Source organism: Annulohypoxylon maeteangense, assembly GCF_022496945.1.
Source record: "Annulohypoxylon maeteangense strain CBS 123835 unplaced genomic scaffold GGS22scaffold_13, whole genome shotgun sequence".
Taxonomy (NCBI): Eukaryota; Fungi; Ascomycota; class Sordariomycetes; order Xylariales; family Hypoxylaceae; genus Annulohypoxylon; species Annulohypoxylon maeteangense.
In genome coordinates this window covers 458,143-476,490 of record NW_025953260.1, presented here as the reverse complement: position 1 = coordinate 476,490, position 18,348 = coordinate 458,143, and the positions used below count along the sequence as shown (strand labels likewise).

At 47.9% G+C, this 18,348-nt stretch overlaps 4 protein-coding genes across 4 annotated transcripts; 2 read left to right on the top strand and 2 right to left on the bottom strand.

Annotated features, from left to right (window-relative positions):
• Window positions 1–5,259: 5,259 nt before the first annotated feature.
• GGS22DRAFT_168031 (NPCC-domain-containing protein) lies at window positions 5,260–6,601 on the bottom strand. The gene is made up of 2 exons (XM_047962073.1): window positions 6,049–6,601; window positions 5,260–5,991 (listed from the first exon to the last, which is right to left on the bottom strand). The coding sequence occupies exons 1-2, from the start codon at window positions 6,297–6,299 to the stop codon at window positions 5,388–5,390; spliced, it is 855 nt and encodes a 284-aa protein (XP_047816998.1). The 5' UTR covers window positions 6,300–6,601; the 3' UTR covers window positions 5,260–5,387.
• Window positions 6,602–6,865: 264 nt separating this feature from the next.
• GGS22DRAFT_36810 (uncharacterized protein) lies at window positions 6,866–9,005 on the top strand. The gene is made up of 2 exons (XM_047966918.1): window positions 6,866–7,558; window positions 7,617–9,005. The coding sequence occupies exons 1-2, from the start codon at window positions 7,135–7,137 to the stop codon at window positions 8,897–8,899; spliced, it is 1,707 nt and encodes a 568-aa protein (XP_047816997.1). The 5' UTR covers window positions 6,866–7,134; the 3' UTR covers window positions 8,900–9,005.
• Window positions 9,006–9,242: 237 nt separating this feature from the next.
• Window positions 9,243–11,905, bottom strand: GGS22DRAFT_168018 (MCM-domain-containing protein). The gene is made up of 3 exons (XM_047962072.1): window positions 11,532–11,905; window positions 10,071–11,479; window positions 9,243–10,006 (listed from the first exon to the last, which is right to left on the bottom strand). Exons 1-3 carry the CDS (start codon window positions 11,793–11,795, stop codon window positions 9,511–9,513), a joined length of 2,169 nt encoding a protein of 722 aa, XP_047816996.1. The 5' UTR covers window positions 11,796–11,905; the 3' UTR covers window positions 9,243–9,510.
• A 627-nt stretch (window positions 11,906–12,532) lies between these two features.
• GGS22DRAFT_190472 (putative GARP complex component) lies at window positions 12,533–15,955 on the top strand (the record flags this gene model as incomplete). The annotated part of the gene is made up of 2 exons (XM_047964982.1): window positions 12,533–15,636; window positions 15,694–15,955. The coding sequence occupies 2 exons, from the start codon at window positions 12,533–12,535 to the stop codon at window positions 15,953–15,955; spliced, it is 3,366 nt and encodes a 1,121-aa protein (XP_047816995.1).
• Window positions 15,956–18,348: the final 2,393 nt, after the last annotated feature.

Sequence of the window (18,348 nt, the reverse complement as noted above, 5' to 3'; positions counted from 1 at the left end):
TATCTACCCATTCCTAGCATGATCATATATTAGTTGAATCACCTTATGCATCAGTATCAGGTATTTCATGTGTCTAGAACAAAAGTACTATGCACCTGCGTTACCTATATTTATTCATTGGAATATTAGCTCTACATTTAGGTAGGTGGATGACTCACAAGGTTCCCTTCCCATTTTCTCCTTCCGTCTTATATTTTCATCTTTACTCCCCTACCTCCTTCAGTACGTTGCAGAGAAAGAACCCCTCACATCCACGCCAAAGTCAGCAACTTCATATGGGATGGATGGACTTGCCTCGTCTCATACTACTTATTTCCAATTCGAAGCAACGACTTGAGCTAATAATTCGCGTAAGCTAGGTACCTAGTAGGTAGATCATACCAGCATAAATACCCATACCACCCATCCCTTCGAACCCCAAATCTTTTTTTTCCAACTTCCACCTTTTTTTTTAATTCTCTTATCACCACATTCCCTCATTGCATACACAAATTTCTCTTTCCTTTCTCCTAAATTGTTATTTTAATCCACTCAATATAATTTCCTCTTAACACTAAGCAGTCTCGTAAGTTCTATCTTCCTTATTTTTGCTCTCATTATCAACAATACCAAGTTAAGCATCCCGCTTCCCCATTCATGAAGTTTCTTGTTATCTAGGTACTTGCTGCCTTCCAAGGTTACCATAATATTCTAGATGATACGTTCTTCCTCCTCACTTTTAATCTACCTCGCATTTCTTCTTCACCCACAACATACACCCATTTTATCGCTTTTCTTCTCCCACTTCAAATGGCAACACCCAAAACTTCCCCCTCAATTCGCTATCCTCAATCTATACTCATGTCATTTCAGTAAAGTTCTTCTTGGTGAATGCTTTCCTTAGTTAGCCACATCACACTTTATTTATCTTCTTCAGCACCTCTCGTTTTACCTACCCACTCATCGCCTTTCATCTAACCCCCCTCTGGTTCAATTTATTCTAACTTTACTGCTACCTAGTTGCCTCTATGGCCCGATAGGGAGATTTATTCACAGTCTACTTCCAAGGCGAGGCACACTCAAATGATAGCACACTAGGTGCGACGGAACATCATTAACTAGCTGTCGCGACTAGTAGATGATGCAATGATTCACATGTGAGTTCACAATACATAATTGATGAGAATACAATTAACGGCAATTTACCGACAGAATCTAAAGACTAGCATTCTTAGTCAATGACTTTATCAAAGCAGAATGTGGCATTCAATTTAGTATCCCAAGTAAGTACAGATCCAGATATCTAATAACGTAGGAAGTGGTCTAGTCGGTGGGTGCTAACTAAACAATTTCTAAGCTTATCAGATCGTCGAGCTTTAAAGCATCGTTTGGTCTATTTAAGTGGAAGGTCTGTTGACTTGTTCACTCATGCACCAAATATTTAAAGTATGGAAGCAGCGCCGTTTATTCTTGTCGCATTTCTCATAAGATATCTAGCACACACTTTTGTTACTTATGCGCTCTGGTATAACACTAAGGGCTAGGTAATTAGATCCGGCGCGTGTTAATATATTACTCTGGTGAGCACGACCTGTCTTAGTATACATTCCTAATTCTGACTAATACTCTCTATCTACTAAGAACCCTATATACGTACTCCTATACTTCCAGTCGCCGACATTTAATTCTACATCGCCGACACTTAAGTGGTCTTTTTCCGCCAGCCCTTCTTACTCCTCTTATCCCTTACAAGAACCAATTTATGACCCCTTTCCGTTAAGTCGGACTGGAGATAATAGAAGGTGTTGGCTTTTGTACGCTGCCTACGATAGACAGCGCCTCGTACCTATTATTTTCCGAGCTGGAGCAGAGGAACACTTTGCAACTTCATAACTCGACGAGGGACAGTAGCATTCACAATCGCCGTCTCAAGACGCATGGTTTCTAAGGAGGCGAGGAATGAGCTGTGTTTGATATCTCATTCTTCCTGTTCCGCGTACTCCACCTAGTCACAATGACCTCGAGCTTGAATGGTATTTTAATGGAGCATTTCGTCGACAATCTCTGCAAATAGACTCTTATAGAATTATACCAAGGAGCAAATACTAGTTGCCAAGATGATGAGAATGAATGATAAACCCTGACAAAACCAGAGACGAATCAATGTCTGCCTTGCATTGATGCTTGGGAACTTCTAAGGTTCGTTCCTAACATCGCCCCAGCCTCATGTACTCATTACTAACTTTGACTAGTCAACTATTACGCCATGTTCGTGCTTGGAAGATGTGACTGGGAGAAAGATAGCCCACGTCATATTCTATAAGGCTTTACACCTCACTTCCCTTGGCAACTTTGAGCTATCAGTCACCTAATTTGGCGTTCGGAGTCTACCTACACAGCAAATACTACTCTTAGCCAGAGAACAAGATGATAATGGCAATAACCCAGTACATGGCTATATCATAAAGGAGCAATAAATCAGCTCATGTGCATTACCATCCATACAGCATATTACCACCCTAATAGAAGCACTCAAGACAGGTTTATCGGTTATCGAGCCCTCTACATGGACGTTTTATCAGTACCTACTCTCGACACAATCCCGAAAGCATATTTCATACTACACTCCGTTTGATTTTAAATTTTCGCGAAATGTCACCGTCCTAAATGGCAGCACAAACATCACAAGTTTGTGTGGTTCCTTGAGCAACATGCCTAATCATGTTCCAGGAGAAAAGAATTCCAATGGTTCTTTCTTGGTGCCAGAACAGGCATCGTCACATACAGCATTGTCTTTTCGGAGTCATTGAAGTTAACTTCAGGGTTAACTGGCCCTTAAACGCCCAAATCCATGTTTTGGGATGGTCATTAACACCAGTACCGTCATTCACCAAGAAGAGCAGTCGAAATAGACATTATATCGGGACAGAGAACTTCCTCAGCAAGATGCTACCGGGATATGATGAAGAACCTGAAGGAAGTGTACCGCTTTGGAGACAAATACGACTAGGATGAAGCAAAAGTACCAGCAAATCTACGACCACAACTACCTGACTCAAATGTGTTAGAAGCAATACGGATTATAGGCGGTGGCAAAAAGAGCATTGGATCAATGCCAGCCGGAATGAAGAAGCAGCTGAAAACGACTGGCCTAGTATGGCTCCTGTAACCAAAAGAGCACCAGACACGACCTAAATTCTGGATTTAATTAATGAATAGGTACAACACGATTCTCCGATTCCTTCAATCACAAGAGCAGTCTGAAGGATATAATAGTATATAATTATCGTTCCAAGTAGTAGAACTACCTTACGAAGGTCGAGAGATTTCAACTACTCTATTCGACTGCCCAAGATTCCCTTCTACAAAGTCTTCCACTTACATTAACGGCTTATCACAAAAATGAACATCGACTACCTGAACATTATTCTCTCAGATATTTTTTCCAGCGAAATCCAGCTGCGACGTCGTTGGTTAAGAGGTGGCTTAGCTACCACATCGTCTTATCCAAGGGGATTCAACGATATCCAAATACGGAGAATTACTGAGGGTGACTGTGGCGTTGCGTGTATAGCATTGTTTACCTAGGATCTATGAGGTCGATGGTGGGATGTATTGGCTCTTCGACACAGACGCAGAGTTCAAAAGGAGAACCATGGCTTTTTCTTGGAACAACAGCAGATGGCACATTCCATTTAACGACGGATATGGGATAATCGGGAGGAGATAGCCTTGAGAATGAGAATAATGGTGGTTGTTAGGACTGAATCTGGGTTATATTCAATGGTCAATGGTACGAAATGCTGGACAGATGTTGACACAAAAGCAGCTTAATCTCAGAATCGACATCATGACCGACAAGGAGACAACATTGGTCGTAGACATTTCATATGTATCGTTGTCGTCTCAGTGAATGGGATCCTAATAGCTTGGTAGCTTTGATCCTTCACTGCACAATCGGAGGTGTATTGTCGTTCATCAGCGACGAGCAACAATGGACGCGTGGAATCTTGGGGATTAACTCTGGAACAAGCCAAGACAATTAGAGAGTTTGAAATTCGGTTCGTCATGTACGAGAAGTATTTTCTTCAGATACGACGATTGAAGAAGTGGAAAGACGAGAGGCAGAATGGCAAGACCCTAGCCACACTCAAAATTACAGGCGTAGAGCCACATCTAAGGATCTTAAGATCTCAATCAAGGCCACGCAGAGAGAATTCCAGCATTAAAACGGACTAAAGGAAGCAGAATGATGGGATATCATATTCTTCATTTGTCACTGGTGAAGTGATTACGTTCCTAGATAAGCCCACGCGGAATGGTCACTATCACACTCTTTGGTCGACCGCTTGCGATACTAAATTAATAGTTAATAGCACCTCATCCAACACGTCCACATCCTAAAGGCTAGGGTGTAAGCTTTGAAGCCTGGAGACTCGGTAGAGGAACAACACAAGCATAATCTAAGAGGGAAGAAGATAAGGGTTATTAAAACCATAGTTCTTCATTGATTGGCCATGGGAGATATTCACAGGATAGCGACAAAAAACGAACTCACTATTACATCTCGCACATCAGAATATCGGCTATGGAAAACGCCGTCCCATCCTAGGAAGAGGCGTGAGCTTAAGAACTTAGTAGTTCAAAAAACAATGTGACGACCAGAATCAACCTCGCTTTATCATGCTATCATATCATCAACAGTGGATTGCACGAGAGAGTTAGCGATATTTCGTCGACAATTATATCTCGGTTCTCGGCCAAGAGGTAGCCCTGGAAGATCGGAAAATCGCCATATAATTCTCTTCAGCCTCAAGACGCTGATGTACCATGGTAGAATCCCTTACAAAGCCGGCAATTTCTTAAACAGCGAAGCAAAAACGGAATGATAAGTTGTATGTTGATTTCAATTAAATTACATGGTCGAAGTTGGACGCCACACAGTCCGAGGATAGGACTTAAGTAGTCATCACACCCGAGTCATTGACATGTCGTGGTAAATAGTATTTTGAGAATGACATGTCTTTGAGGATAATATTGAATAAGGGCCGAGGGGCGGGGGGTTAATGCGGCAGTGGGCAAAAGAGGGAAGGATTAAGGGGTTTAGCATTCTGTGATTATGGATGACAATGGCAAGCAAGCAAGCTATGTAGCTCTATTGATAAAGTCAGCCTAAAATAGAGATAACTTACTACCATTATGACTTATACCTATAAGTGAACATCATGCATATGCTCATTTCATCGTGGCAATATGGCCATAGGTTAGACCTTTGACACACCGAAAACATTCCGTGTTGTATTAATTCTGTTCTTATTATCCTCTATAATGATTATCATGAATGCAGGCAATCCTCATAAGCGTACTAACGGTACGCGTCCCAATATCGTACACAGCGTATACCATCATCAGGTGTATAGCCAAGCATTTCCAGACGAGCTTCTACGATCCCGTCCGCGCTCGTAAAGCCACTTGCTGTTCAGTCCAACAGTGCTTCGCTTTCCTCCCGACGCAGGGCTCGGGCTATCCGGAGCTCCTCCGTAGAACGATCCCGTGCTGGCGCCCAAAATGCTAACACCCAAGGGACTGCCCGATCCAAGCGATCCTATCGAGGAGCGGCGCGCGCCGTTCATGGCCTTCTGTAGCAAGGGACTGTTAGGCGATGCTAATCCACCGAGACCTCCACTTCCGCCAAATGGACCGCTTCCGTTCAAGCTTCCTCGGGTAGGGCTGCCGTTGTTAGAGGCGGGCGAACCTGAGAAGCTGCGTCTGCTGCCTGCGGATCCGGAGATCGAAGGGGTTCTGGCGTAGCGTGGAGGTGTGCTATACGCGGATCCCGGCGTGGGTGGCGCGTTGGTAGGTGGTAGGCCAAGTAATCGTCGTTGGCCGGGTGTTAAAGGGATGTCGGAGAAGTCATCCTTGCGTCGAAAGAGAGGGAGAAGGTTGGTGCCGACGTTGAAGATCGGAATAGAGAGGGCCGCCAAGTACGCGTATCGTGAGTAATACCACACGCTGTTCAGATTAGTTTCGTCCCTGCGGTACGGATTGGGACTTGGAGCTGGAGCGTACAGGTAACTGAACCATTTCTTGGACAGCATTCGGGAGAGCATGGTGTGTGTGAAGATGATAGCTATGAACACGACGACATTGATGATGATGCGCTTCACATTCTTCTCGGTGAAGTTGGTAGCATCTTGTCGTCGGATAATCTCTGGTAGACGCGGGTGTCGCCACGTGCCCGGGCTGTCGGTTACTGGGGGTGTCGCGGGTGTAGATTTTTTGGGGGTGATAATGGCGGTCTTCGCCGTGGTGAAAGACATTTTGTCTAGATCTATGTAGTATCTTTGTGTCTTGAAGTCGAGAATATAGAGGGATTGACTGGTTGTTGCCTCGAGAATTGGGTACCGAATTGCTTCTTTGACTGATCACTCTTGTAGCTTTGACACGCTAGAAAGAAGAGAATACGGGTGCGAAAATATTCTCGATGCCGGTTTTAGATCATTGAATCATTAAATTACCTGTTATGTTAGTTAGTACCTAAGGGTTTGCTGGTGGCGCTGCTCGCGCAGGCCTCGTCGTCGAAGTCGTTCTGCTGGATGATTCTACTCTGTTTTCTTTGAAGGGAACACTGAAATGGTTGTCAGGGCCGTTGCGAAAACAAATCCATAGGCCAAGATTCTTAGTCATCAATTCCAGCCACTGAGATAGCGCTGGTCTGAGCGTTAGGGGCTTTCGATAATTGTGCACGGATCAAGTTGAATAAATAATTATGCATCGGCTTATGTAGGGGACCTTGCCTTAGTAATGAGCTAAACACGGAACGTCCCTTGCCATACCTGTCGTCACAGGGCTGACAGTTAATAGTGAATAAGGATAAGCCCCCGTACCCCACCAAAATTCACTATCCGCCTACCAACATCCTCCAACTACCACATCTTACCAACTACCTCATCGGGCTTCGTCGTCAGCGACGCATTCACCTGAAAGGATTCTTACTTTCTACAACTTTCTACATAACTTCGCTCCCATCATTCCGCCATTTGGTGGCTATTGATGTATACTAAATGAGGAACACTATCTGTTAAAATCTCATTTGATATTTGATATCGGCATTTTAGGAATATAGTAAACAGGTACCTACCCGACCCGGCCAACATGAGTGTCGGCAGCGTCTTGAACCAGTTCGACGACGGACTAGGTTCGCTCCTAAGTCAATGGAACAGCTACTCTACCGCCATCGCAACAGCCTTTGTGCTGATTATCACATATGCTATTATGAACAGAGTGGAGCCCGAGACTCATCCTATGCTTCTCGCACGTCAGGCTTCGGGTTCAGCTGTCCGGAATGAAGGGGAATCGCCTATTTACCGCGGAAACTCAGCACCTCATGGTCTCCCGCTTAACGGTGGTTTAAATGTTAAAGACCCAGGTGCATCGAAATGGGCTGCCGGGCGAGAAGGGGACCTAAGGGATGTTTGGCGTAGAGCCGTCACGGGACCGCCGGAAGGAGATGGACCCAAGGTGAAGGGGCGTGTCATGACCGTATTGGGAAGTGAGAAAGTCATCGACCATAACCTCAGTACGAATTAACTTTCCTTGAATCTCTAAGAATACACCAGACTAATGATATATTTCAGATGATATCACTCGACAGATCAACCTTGTTGGAAAGCATATCGCTTCCCAGGGCGGGAAGAAGGTGGCCATCTACCTTCCTAACTCTGTCGAATTCATCGCTACCTTGTTCGCTGCTAGCTTCCACAATCTAACTGCTATTCTGTTGCCATTTGATCAGCCAGAAGAGGCTGTCATCTCCATGCTCCAGAGATCAGGTGCTGACACTGTTGTTACCGCGCCTGGTGCATTCCCCTTTGACAACGCCGTTAAGAGCTACCCCGGTCTCCGTCAACTTATCTGGGTTGTCGACGAGGGCAACAAGCACCTCGACTGGAACGAGGTCCCCAAGGGCATCGGCGGCAGCGTCAACGTTTCCACCTGGCAGGATATCCTCAACGACAACCCCGTTACAGCCGGAACAGAGCTGCCCGAAGTTGACCCGAAGGCCGAGATTCAAGACGTTATTATCTTCTGGCAATCCAAGCCCGGCACCCTAGAGGAAATGGTCCGCTTCACACAAGGCAACCTCGTTTCCGCCATCTCCGCCCAGCTTACCGCCATCCCACAGAAAGAGCGCTTCTCCCCCTCAGACCTCTTCCTCCCCACCGCCCCCCTATCCTCATCCTTCCCACTCGTCCTCACACTCGCAGCGCTCTTCTCCAACGCCTCCGTGGCATTCAACTCGGTCGCCGGAACCTCTCCCGACCTAGCCCTCGCAACCGCCGGCATCGCCCCCACCATCATCGTCGCGACTCCGCAAACTCTCAAAGCCACACACACCGAAACCCTCTCCAAAATCAACTCCTCCTTCCTCTCCCGCCTCTCCCACAACTCCCAGACCCGCAGCCTAACCCAAGACGGCGCCATGCCCTCCTCCGGCTTCTGGGCCTCGTACAACGACTCCCTCCGCCCACAAATCGGCACCAAGCCCAGTCTCCGCCTCCTCTACGTCGCCGAGCCCGCCGGCGCGAATGCGCCCAAACTCACCGAAAAGACCCTCAGCGACCTCCGCGCAATCACCCGCTCCCGCGTCATCTACGCCTTATCCGCGCCCCGCGTCGCGGGCGCTGTGGCACAGACCCTGTACCATGACTACCGCGTTCTAGGCGACGGATCCGGGGTCCATTTCGGACCCCCTGTTAGCTCCGTCGAGGTCTTGATGAAGGATAGCGGGGATAAGAAGATCACCGACGAGAGCTATGCCGGGGAGATCGTGGCGCGGGGGCCGGCTGTTGCGGGGGCGGAGGCGGCGTTGGGGGTTTTGGGGGGGTTGAGGGGGGATAATGTTATTACTTATGTTTAAGTGATATGTTCGGCTTAGACTGCGAGGGGGGGTTTTCTCGGGGTTGAGTTGGATTGTGGTGGTGGATGATGGGATGGAAAGAGGGGGAGGAAATGGAAGGAAGTAGGAGGAGATATTGATGATTGAGCTGTATGCTCTTCATCGGCGGATAGAGCGAAGTAAAGAGGATTCTTATGTAGTACTTGAGCGGATGTCGTCACGTTATCTACGTAATGAGACACTGTATCTTTCTAGATATGTTTACTATGGTTAAAATTCGAGTGGTCAGGCATTTTCGTTTAGGTATATTTCAATTACATTTACATTATATCACTGCTCTGTTATTACCCTATTTGCTGTTTGGGGCGCGGTATGGTCCGGTGTTATAGTAATTTCATGCTCATGTTCATGTTCATTGTCGTGATTACTACCACTCGTCTAGATTAACATCTCTGAATCATCATGACCATCAGCGTCTGCACTGAGCAGGTACCCTGCGTAACACCACATTGCGTAAATGACAAGACGGCATAACCTGAACTCCGAACCAAGCAAGCAGTCCCATCATGAGCTCCGCAGTCTTATTTCAACCCCCTTTCGATATCACTCTTCAAACCTAGGTGCCAGGTAATTTAAGCGCCATTGCGATAAACCTGTGCGCCCTGGTTGCGGAACATAATAGTATCTCGTCTCTGCAAGATCATCAACGCCCTATTTAAGCTCTGTTCGCTAAATCCCTTCCCTTCAACCATCTCCCTTCTTAGCGTCGCCAAACTTGTGCTCCACCCAATCGGCAATCTTCTCTTCAACTCTTGTTCAACGCGCGAGACTTCCTCGTTCAGTTCGCGCGACCCTTGGTTTGTAGTTCCTTGTGTAACAGCGTCCATGGTCGAGCACAGGAAGAGACGGATCGCTTCGTCGACGTGTTGTTCCGTGGCGATAGGGGAGAGGGTAAGCTTTGCGAGTGCTTCGGTTATACGGACGATGGCTTCGAGTTGACGGACGGTGATGGGAATGCTGGATCGTGCGTTGGCTTCGAGTTCTGAGGCGTGGACTTGTTTTCGGATCGAGACGAAGTGGGATGACAGCTTTTCGGCGGCTTCCGGGGAGAGACGAGGAGCGCAGCGGCTGTGGCGGGTTAGTATTCAATTCATATGATCTTTGGTTGAGGGACAAGAGAGGGATTACTCACGATTTGCAGTAACTCATGTACCGCTTCATCCTCTCTACGGGAATTTCACTCTCGACTTGTTCCTCGAGGCCGCGGCCACCCATGTGAATGCCCATGACGTGTTTGGCAATTCGCTCGTCCTTATCTCGGGTGTGCTCATCCTTGACAATAAAAATCATGTCGAAACGTGATAAGATAGTAGTCTGGAAGTCGATATTTTCTCCCGGTGTCTTCATGTCGTCGTATCGGCCGAATATGGGGTTGGCGGCAGCAAGGACCGACGTTCGGGCATTGAGGATAGTCGTTATACCAGCCTTGGCGATCGAAATAGTTTGTTGTTCCATGGCTTCGTGGATTGCGACACGATCTTCGTCTCGCATCTTGTCGAATTCGTCGATACACACCACACCGCCGTCCGCCAACACCATTGCACCACCTTCCAGGTAGAACTCTCGTGTAGAATGGTCTCTTTGAACAGAGGCTGTTAAACCAGCTGCGGAAGATCCCTTACCAGAGGTGTAAATAGAGATAGGAGCGGCTTTCTCGACGAACTTCAACAACTGCGACTTCGCTGTACCAGGGTCACCAAGAAGGAGGACGTTAATGTCACCTCTCAGTTTCATCCCATCGGGTAAGATCTTCTTGGAACCTCCAAGTAACAGGCAAAGTATAGCTTTCTTTATATCCCGGTTACCGTAAATCGAGGGGGCAATGCAATCGGCCATAATGTTATAAAGATCTGGTCTTCTGCTAAGCTCCATAAACTCTTGTTCTTCTTCCTCCGAGAAAATGGAGTGACCCTTGGCCGTAGCATCCACATCCGTCTGGAGTCCCACTGCTCGGAGGTAAGGTGTTCTGATGGCTACAGCACCACCGGTAGACGAGTTCTTGGAGCCTTTGTTTTGGTAGATGGAGAAGATACCCATTACCGTGCATCTTGAACCCGGCACAACCCTGTTGGTGAGGTATCGGTCTGCGGAGATAAGAACGTGACGTGGAAGTTCTCCCACAGGTACCTGATCAGGGGCTTCTTGAAGTTTGATGATTTGCTGATCTACAAATTTGGACTTCTCGTGGGTAACGAAGTAAGGATCAAGCGGGCACTTCTCCGAAGGGTCGTTTGGAGGTCTTTGACGAGCGCATGTTCGTGGAAGCGTAATACCGGTGAATCCACCCAAGACGGGGATAATCTGAGTGTGTAGACAATTTCGACATTGAACGTGTAATTCGGTGGCTTTGGAAGACATGACAGAAGCTCCAATTACGATACCTGGAACTCTGACTAATCTTGCAATAGTCTCAGAGTCTAGATGGCGGATCGAGACATCTTCGGCTGATGAGTGGAGAAGAAGTTGATGTTCGGGGATGACAGCCTTAGGGTCGTGGGGAAATACGATTCGATGTGTACATTTCTTAAGAGCTCCTTCGAACTGTGGCATATTCTTAGTTAGGTTTTTATTATGGGATCGATATAGAACATACCAGAGGAATGAGCTCTGCGGGTTCCGTTACTAGGCGGTGCGCAAGTTCCTCATTATACTTAATTAAATCGGTTACGTTGACATCGCAGTAGTATTTCTTCAGCAGAGCGTTTTCTCTTAACTGATCTCGGTAGACGAAGATGTTGTCATGTCTGAATTGGAGGATGAAGGTGACCAACTGCTCTTGTATTTGCAGTCTGCTATCTTCGTTGGGTCCTGAATTGGACTGAAAAACAGAGACGGAGTATACTGATTGGCGATCCATCTTCAATCAGGATATACAAGTCGCCGTAGGTGGGTTGAAGTTGATTATCGCAACTATCGTGACTATCAATCGAGGGGTTGAAAGATTGATTTAGGTAATTTGGGTTGACCAAGACCAAACCCGAATTTGAATTTCGCGTTAATTGGAACGCGTCCCCATTTCGCGTTTTTAGGGAGGCGCGTTGAGAGGTTGCATATCACGCTAAACCATTATTGGAAGTAAAGTCCCCTCGACTGGCTCTTGGCAGGGCAGAAGTGTCAAGTCCGACTACCGACGAAAATCACGTGCAGATATCAGATTACTAGGCCGCTAGGCAACATTTTAGATGTGAACAGGGAAGCTCGCTGGGTCTAAGATCCTGGTTAGTGGAAGTTACGTACCTCGCTGTCTACAACATTGAAACTCAATCGAACAATTGTTTGCAATCTAATATCATCGGCGTCAACCTGTGTAATAATTGTCTCTTTAAGTCGATCTTACTGCGCAACAGCCTAAACATCCACTAGGGTCTTCGTCATTACATCCCTTTTTAGTGTCCAATTCTTCTAGTAACGGAGTCCGCGGTGTTGTCTCAGACTCCGAGCTTCCAATTGATCCCTCCTACCAAATTGGTTGCGCCGGATAGTCGCAATTCCTAATCGTTAACATCTTAATATTGACAATCAGTTTTCAGCTAGCTATGATTCTCTGGTAGCCCTTCGCGAGCTTTGTCAACAAGCTTCTCAGCTTCCCCCGCCATGTTCTCTAACGCCGAAGCTCGCAAGTCTGTCGACAGCTTGCCACCTCTGTCTCCTCATGGTCGATCCGAGTTCCCCTTCCACCGACCAGGCTCATCTGCTTTTCCGAAGGCACGAAGAGGCTCGACTGCAAGTTCCATCGCAAGCTCGATACATTCTATTGGCGGTCATCTAGACACATCTAGTAGCTGGTCTCAGACGGTCCATGAAACAGGGCAGAATGCTATCTCCACTTTACTACAACCTCCCATAGTACGGACGGGTTTACTTCCACATACATCAGCCCCTGCTTCGAGTGCTCACAGGCCGCCGACCGCACGAGATATACCGCCCGTCACCTTGACGAGCATACCACATATCGATAACGATGACTTCAAACCATACTTGGCGCAGGTAGGAGCATTGTACGAACAATTAAGGCGTGTAAAGGAGAGTGATGATGATGGTAGCGACCATATATTTGGACGTGGTAGAGCTGAAGAACACAATGGCGTGACAGATGAAAGCCACCTAAAACCAGGCAGTCGCCCAGGGAGCTCGCGGAAAGTATCTGGGTCATCGATTAGATCAGTCTCTCCTATCGATTCACCTCCCGCGCGCACAATACGAAGGAGGTCCAGTTCTGGATTCAGTCGAAAAGCATCGGTCCAAGGTCCACCTCCCCTATCTACCATTCCAAATGTCTACTTCGACGACGATTTCCACCTAGAGAATCCCCGAACGTTTGATGTCGTTACCGAACGGTCCGAAGTTGTTAGACCACCGCCCGGGTCTGTGGAAGAAAAGACTACTGTGAATGGGAATGCCCCACCCCCACGCAAGAATCTTGCTACAAACGCGATATTGCAAGAGAAGCTATCGTGGTATATGGACACGATCGAGATGCACCTCATTTCCTCTATTTCGACAGCTTCCACCACCTTCTTTACGGCCTTAGGATCGTTAAGAGAACTACACACTGAAGCAGCCGGATCAGTCGACAGAATAAAGACGTTGCGAAAGGAGCTTTTGGCTCTCGACCAGGAGATTGCGGCTAGTGGGCTAGATGTTGTTCATAAGCAACGTCGACGCGAGAATTTGCAACAGCTAAACGATGCTGTCAAGCAGTTGAAGGAAATTGTCGAGTCGGTCGCGGCATGTGAAGAATTGGTGGATTCGGGAGAAATTGAAAAAGCTTTGGCTAGTATTGATTCTCTAGAGAAACTGATCGCCGGCGAACGAATACCTCATCCCAAACAAGACGAACACCCTGGCTATCAACTGCGCGATTTGAGAGATGCCGTTGCCCTTCAGGGTGTGAACGGTGATATATCTACATTACGGTTTCGTATTGGCAAAGCATTTGAGACCAAGTTCATGGACATATTATTGGGTGACTTAAGACGTCATGTCGATACCGTCTCAGCCCAAGATGTCCTCCTCAGATGGAGTAGTGCAGCGATGCGGGCCCGTGGAGCACCAAGCAGAGAATCGTCAGCCTTTCCGGCTTATTTGTCCGCAACTGACGACCTCCGCTCGCAGCTCATGCCTATACTAGATGGACTACACCGCTCAAAGCATGTGACAATTGCTATAGCATCCTATCGAGAGGTAGTCTTGCGCGAGATCCGACTGCTTATTAAAAGACCGCTTCCAACATCCAACGACGACGACAATGAATCTATGATGTCTGCATCTACGATGAATTCAAAACGTCTAACCCAACAGGAGAAATCGTCCATTCTCGCGCGGAACCTTCGAGCACTGGATGAACAGGACGCCGAAGATCTCTTCGTTAAGATTTACACCAGCGTCACAGAAACATTGCGAAGGTTAGGTACCCAGATGAAAGTGCTGTTTGATGTAGCGAGTTCGTTAGGACAGCAACCCATCACCGATGCCCCCTTGAAGTCACCGAATCCTCTAAAATCACCGCCTCTTAACAGTGCAAATCGTGATCTACAGGAAGATATCCATCTTACTATGGACATGGCAAATCTTCTCGGCCAGGCAGTTGATACATCTCAAGAAAAGATTGTAAAGGTGCTTCGAGTCCGATCTGACCAGAGCTCTCATCTGCCCTTGATATGGTTCCTACGGTATTTCACTCTGAACCTTTATTTTGCAAATGAATGCGAAGCAATTTCTGGCAGAAGTGGAACGTCTCTGAAGAATATTGTCAATTCCCAAATTAAGGAGTTCATCCAATCACACGGCGACGCAGAGAAACAGAAATTAGCTCAAGGCATGGAATCCGACCAGTGGAGCGCTAAAGATTTTAACGAAGAGAATAACGTTTTACTTAACCGCATATTAGAAAGCAGCACAAAAGACAACGCTGCCTGGTCGGAAGGAAGCAAAATCTGGATACCATTCGATGATGCAGGGGCCAAGGAAAACACTAACGGTCGACCAAGGTCCGAATCTAACGCAGCGGGCAAGGAAAAGACGCGCAGTGCGATCATAGACGGGGAGACGTTCATCCTACCTAACTCGGCCATCCTCTGCTTAGAGGGGATGTCCCACTTCCTACATCTCGTCACCGGAATCCCCTCCATGGCCTCGGACATCTCCAGCTCCCTAATCGCATACTTACAATTATTCAACTCGCGATGCACGCAGCTTATCCTCGGCGCAGGCGCAACCAAGTCCGCCGGCCTAAAGAACATTACTACGCGGCACCTAGCGCTCGCATCGCAAGCACTATCCTTTATATCGACACTAATCCCACACGTCCGCGAGTTCGCCCGACGCCATGCGGGTTCCGGCCCCAACGTCAACAACGGGAACGTAGCGAACCTAATGGGCGAGTTCGACAAGGTGCGGCGGCTATTCCAAGAGCACCAGAACAGCATCTACGACAAGCTCGTGGAGATCATGGGCGGACGCGCCGCAGCGCACGCTAAGAGCATGAAAGCGCTGGACTGGGACCGCGACGGAGAGGTTACGGTCGATCTATTCATGGAGACGTTGTGCAAGGAGACCGTCACGTTGCATAGGGTGCTCACGAAGCATTTGCCGGAAGGCACGGTTAGGTTCATCATGACGCCTGTTTTTGAGAGCTATAAGAGCCAGATCGGGAAGACTATGCAGGGGCTTGAGGTTGGGGAAGTGGGGGCGAGGAGGTGAGTTATGGTTTTATTGTTGCGTTTAATTTGATATGCTTGGCTAACAGGAAATAGGATGGAGTCCGATATCGAGTATCTCATCGGCCGACTCAGCAAGATCGATGGGTTTGGCGATACGGGGGATAGTCTTCTCGCGATCGCTGTGTCGAAGAAGCCGGAACCTAAGCCGGAACCTGTTAAGGTGGAGACGAAGAACGCAGAGCCGGAGAGGAAGGAGAGTGGTGAGGGGAATGGGGATAAGAAGAGCAGTAGCTCGGATGAATCGCCGGGTGAGGAGACCAAGGAGAAGGAGAAGGTTGGGGAGGAGAGTAAGTAGGGTGGATTCCCTAAGGCATTGTTGGAGCGTCGGTATGTTTTAAGCCCGTATGGGGAGGGTGTTTTGTTTGTTTTCGCTGGAGTTGGTCCAGTTTGGTTCGTTTGTACATTGTGTCCGGCATCGAAGCAGGCGTGTTTTTTACTACTGTAGCAAGAAAGCAAGAAAGCAAGAAAGGAATGGATTCAGCCACTACTGAGTAAGATGATCTGTTGTATGTGCGTATTATCACATGTATTACAAATGATAAGGCAAGGCGTATGTCTATGATCGTGGTTTTGATTGCAGATTCCGTCGTTATCTGCCTCTTCACTACAGACACACTCAGGTTTACCCAGCCAAGAGCCTGCTTTGATTGACAGTCGCACTAACACCTGTCACCGCCTTATCTTAAGTATGCTGCGTAACTTGGACCTGGGACCGACCGGCGTTTGATGGATATCGTGGCACGCGGTCTCGGCCCGGAGATTATCAACGTCCCTGTTTCATGTCTGCCCGGTTCGGGTTTCTTTTTGTTTCTTACGCACGTTTCTCCGACTTGGGTGATGGGTTTGTTTGTCTTACTTTCCCTTTTTTCCTGGAAACATGTGTTTCTTGTAACTACCTACAGGTGGGTAACTATATTCTTTCAAGTGCATGTGTATCTAGGCAGGTGTGTAGGTGTAGCAGACCTCGGTATTGCAAACCACCGTTACCGTACCTTTTCGGGAGATCGTATGATAGGCTCACATATATCAGATAACTGAACGGGTAACGCAGTCATCTTACGCGTAGCATGTTCTACAGCATAAAATGCATACACTATCGCAATCCCCAGATCTTCCGTTTTCGTAACCAGTCAGCCCAGTTCCAGCGACACACAAGAACGCCCGATCCACGCGCCACAGGATAAGCACGAACAGCGTCAATTGCCGTACCGGGCTGGGGACACTCGCCGTTGAGCTAATCTGCCCGTACCCGTATCCTATTCATATCCGTCCTGCACGTCGATGACCGAGTCCGGGGAACCAGTCCGGGGAATCCCGCGCTTGCCTAACCCATCGGCCGGCTCGCCGCATGGGCGCTAGTGTTACCGGTGCTGAGGTACCGCTAGATAGCTGCTAGATCCCGAAAAGCGGGTGGGCTAATACCGACACGCACGTCCCCGTATGAATTGGTGCCACGCCTGCGGTTCCGCGGGCAGACGGGCAACGGTCCGAGGTGTTGGTTTGTCTGATGTTCGGTGGGTGTTTAGTTCAATGGACTAATGACCCCGGAAATCCCGATCTTCTTTGTTAGAATAGATGGCTAGATGTTCTTGAATGCGCAAACTGGGGAATCCATGAACAAAGGGTTTGGTCTTCGAGGACGGAGAAGACGAGCTAGGTGAGGTGCCCTAGATTTAGTGCAGTGTCCCTGTTGATCAACGGCGTCCGTCGCAAGTAATCCGCGCTGTACAACATTGCCAAATTGTCAAGTATAGCAACGACAAGAAAGAAACGTGGCGTGCAAGCTTCTTCGCTGCATATTCCGGGGAGCGGTTTATTGCGGTTTACGTCGCTAGCCGTTTGGCACATGGGAAGATCCCGGACGATACCTTAGGTAGGTATCTTTCTTCCACTTCAGGGTGTCGTTGTATAATGCCTGGTACATGTCATGTGTAAAGTTGGAACAAACCAACAAAGCCTAATCCAGTTTAAATAACCTTAGATATAAAGTTAACTTTATTGGAAGAACAATGGGCATAAAGGACAAATAAGCTTTGGCTCGGGTATACCCGCCCCCAATTCTCCAACTTGGAGGGCTTCGGGGTGCTATGGTGCTAGTAACCCTAGAAGTTGGAAGGTTAACGTTCTGAGGTACGCCGCTGTCATACATTTCCGCGCTATTGTCCAGCGTGCAACGGAATCCATTGCAGCAGTCTGCACAGCATACAGCAATCATCGCTACCGGCGCTGCAAGTGCTATCATTCCATTGCTCGATCACTAACGCCCTCACCCACACGCACCAACCCATCAATCGTCCCAACGATCTCCCCTCCCCTCCCCATCATGTCTCGCATGCACAAGGATAACCAAATCAACCCAAACCAAACCAAACAAATCAATTGGATCCCAGCAACCACCGCGTTCCAGCCAAACAAACACCCCCCGTAGCATCAACCAACGATAGGTCCGGACAATCGCACCGGGGGTGTTGCAAAAAAAAAAGCTTGGCGCTTGCGGCTGGTGCTAAAAAAGATCATCGATCCATTCCAGGGTTCCGTCTCGCCAAGTCCGACCTTTATTTGAACCGCGCGCCGTCTTGGCGAAACGCCTTACCTACCTACCTATCAACCTGTATGTCTCTAGTTACATGTCTACTGACGTCGCGTGCGCGACATCTCATGTCGAGAGAGCCATTCCGCTGCAGCCCA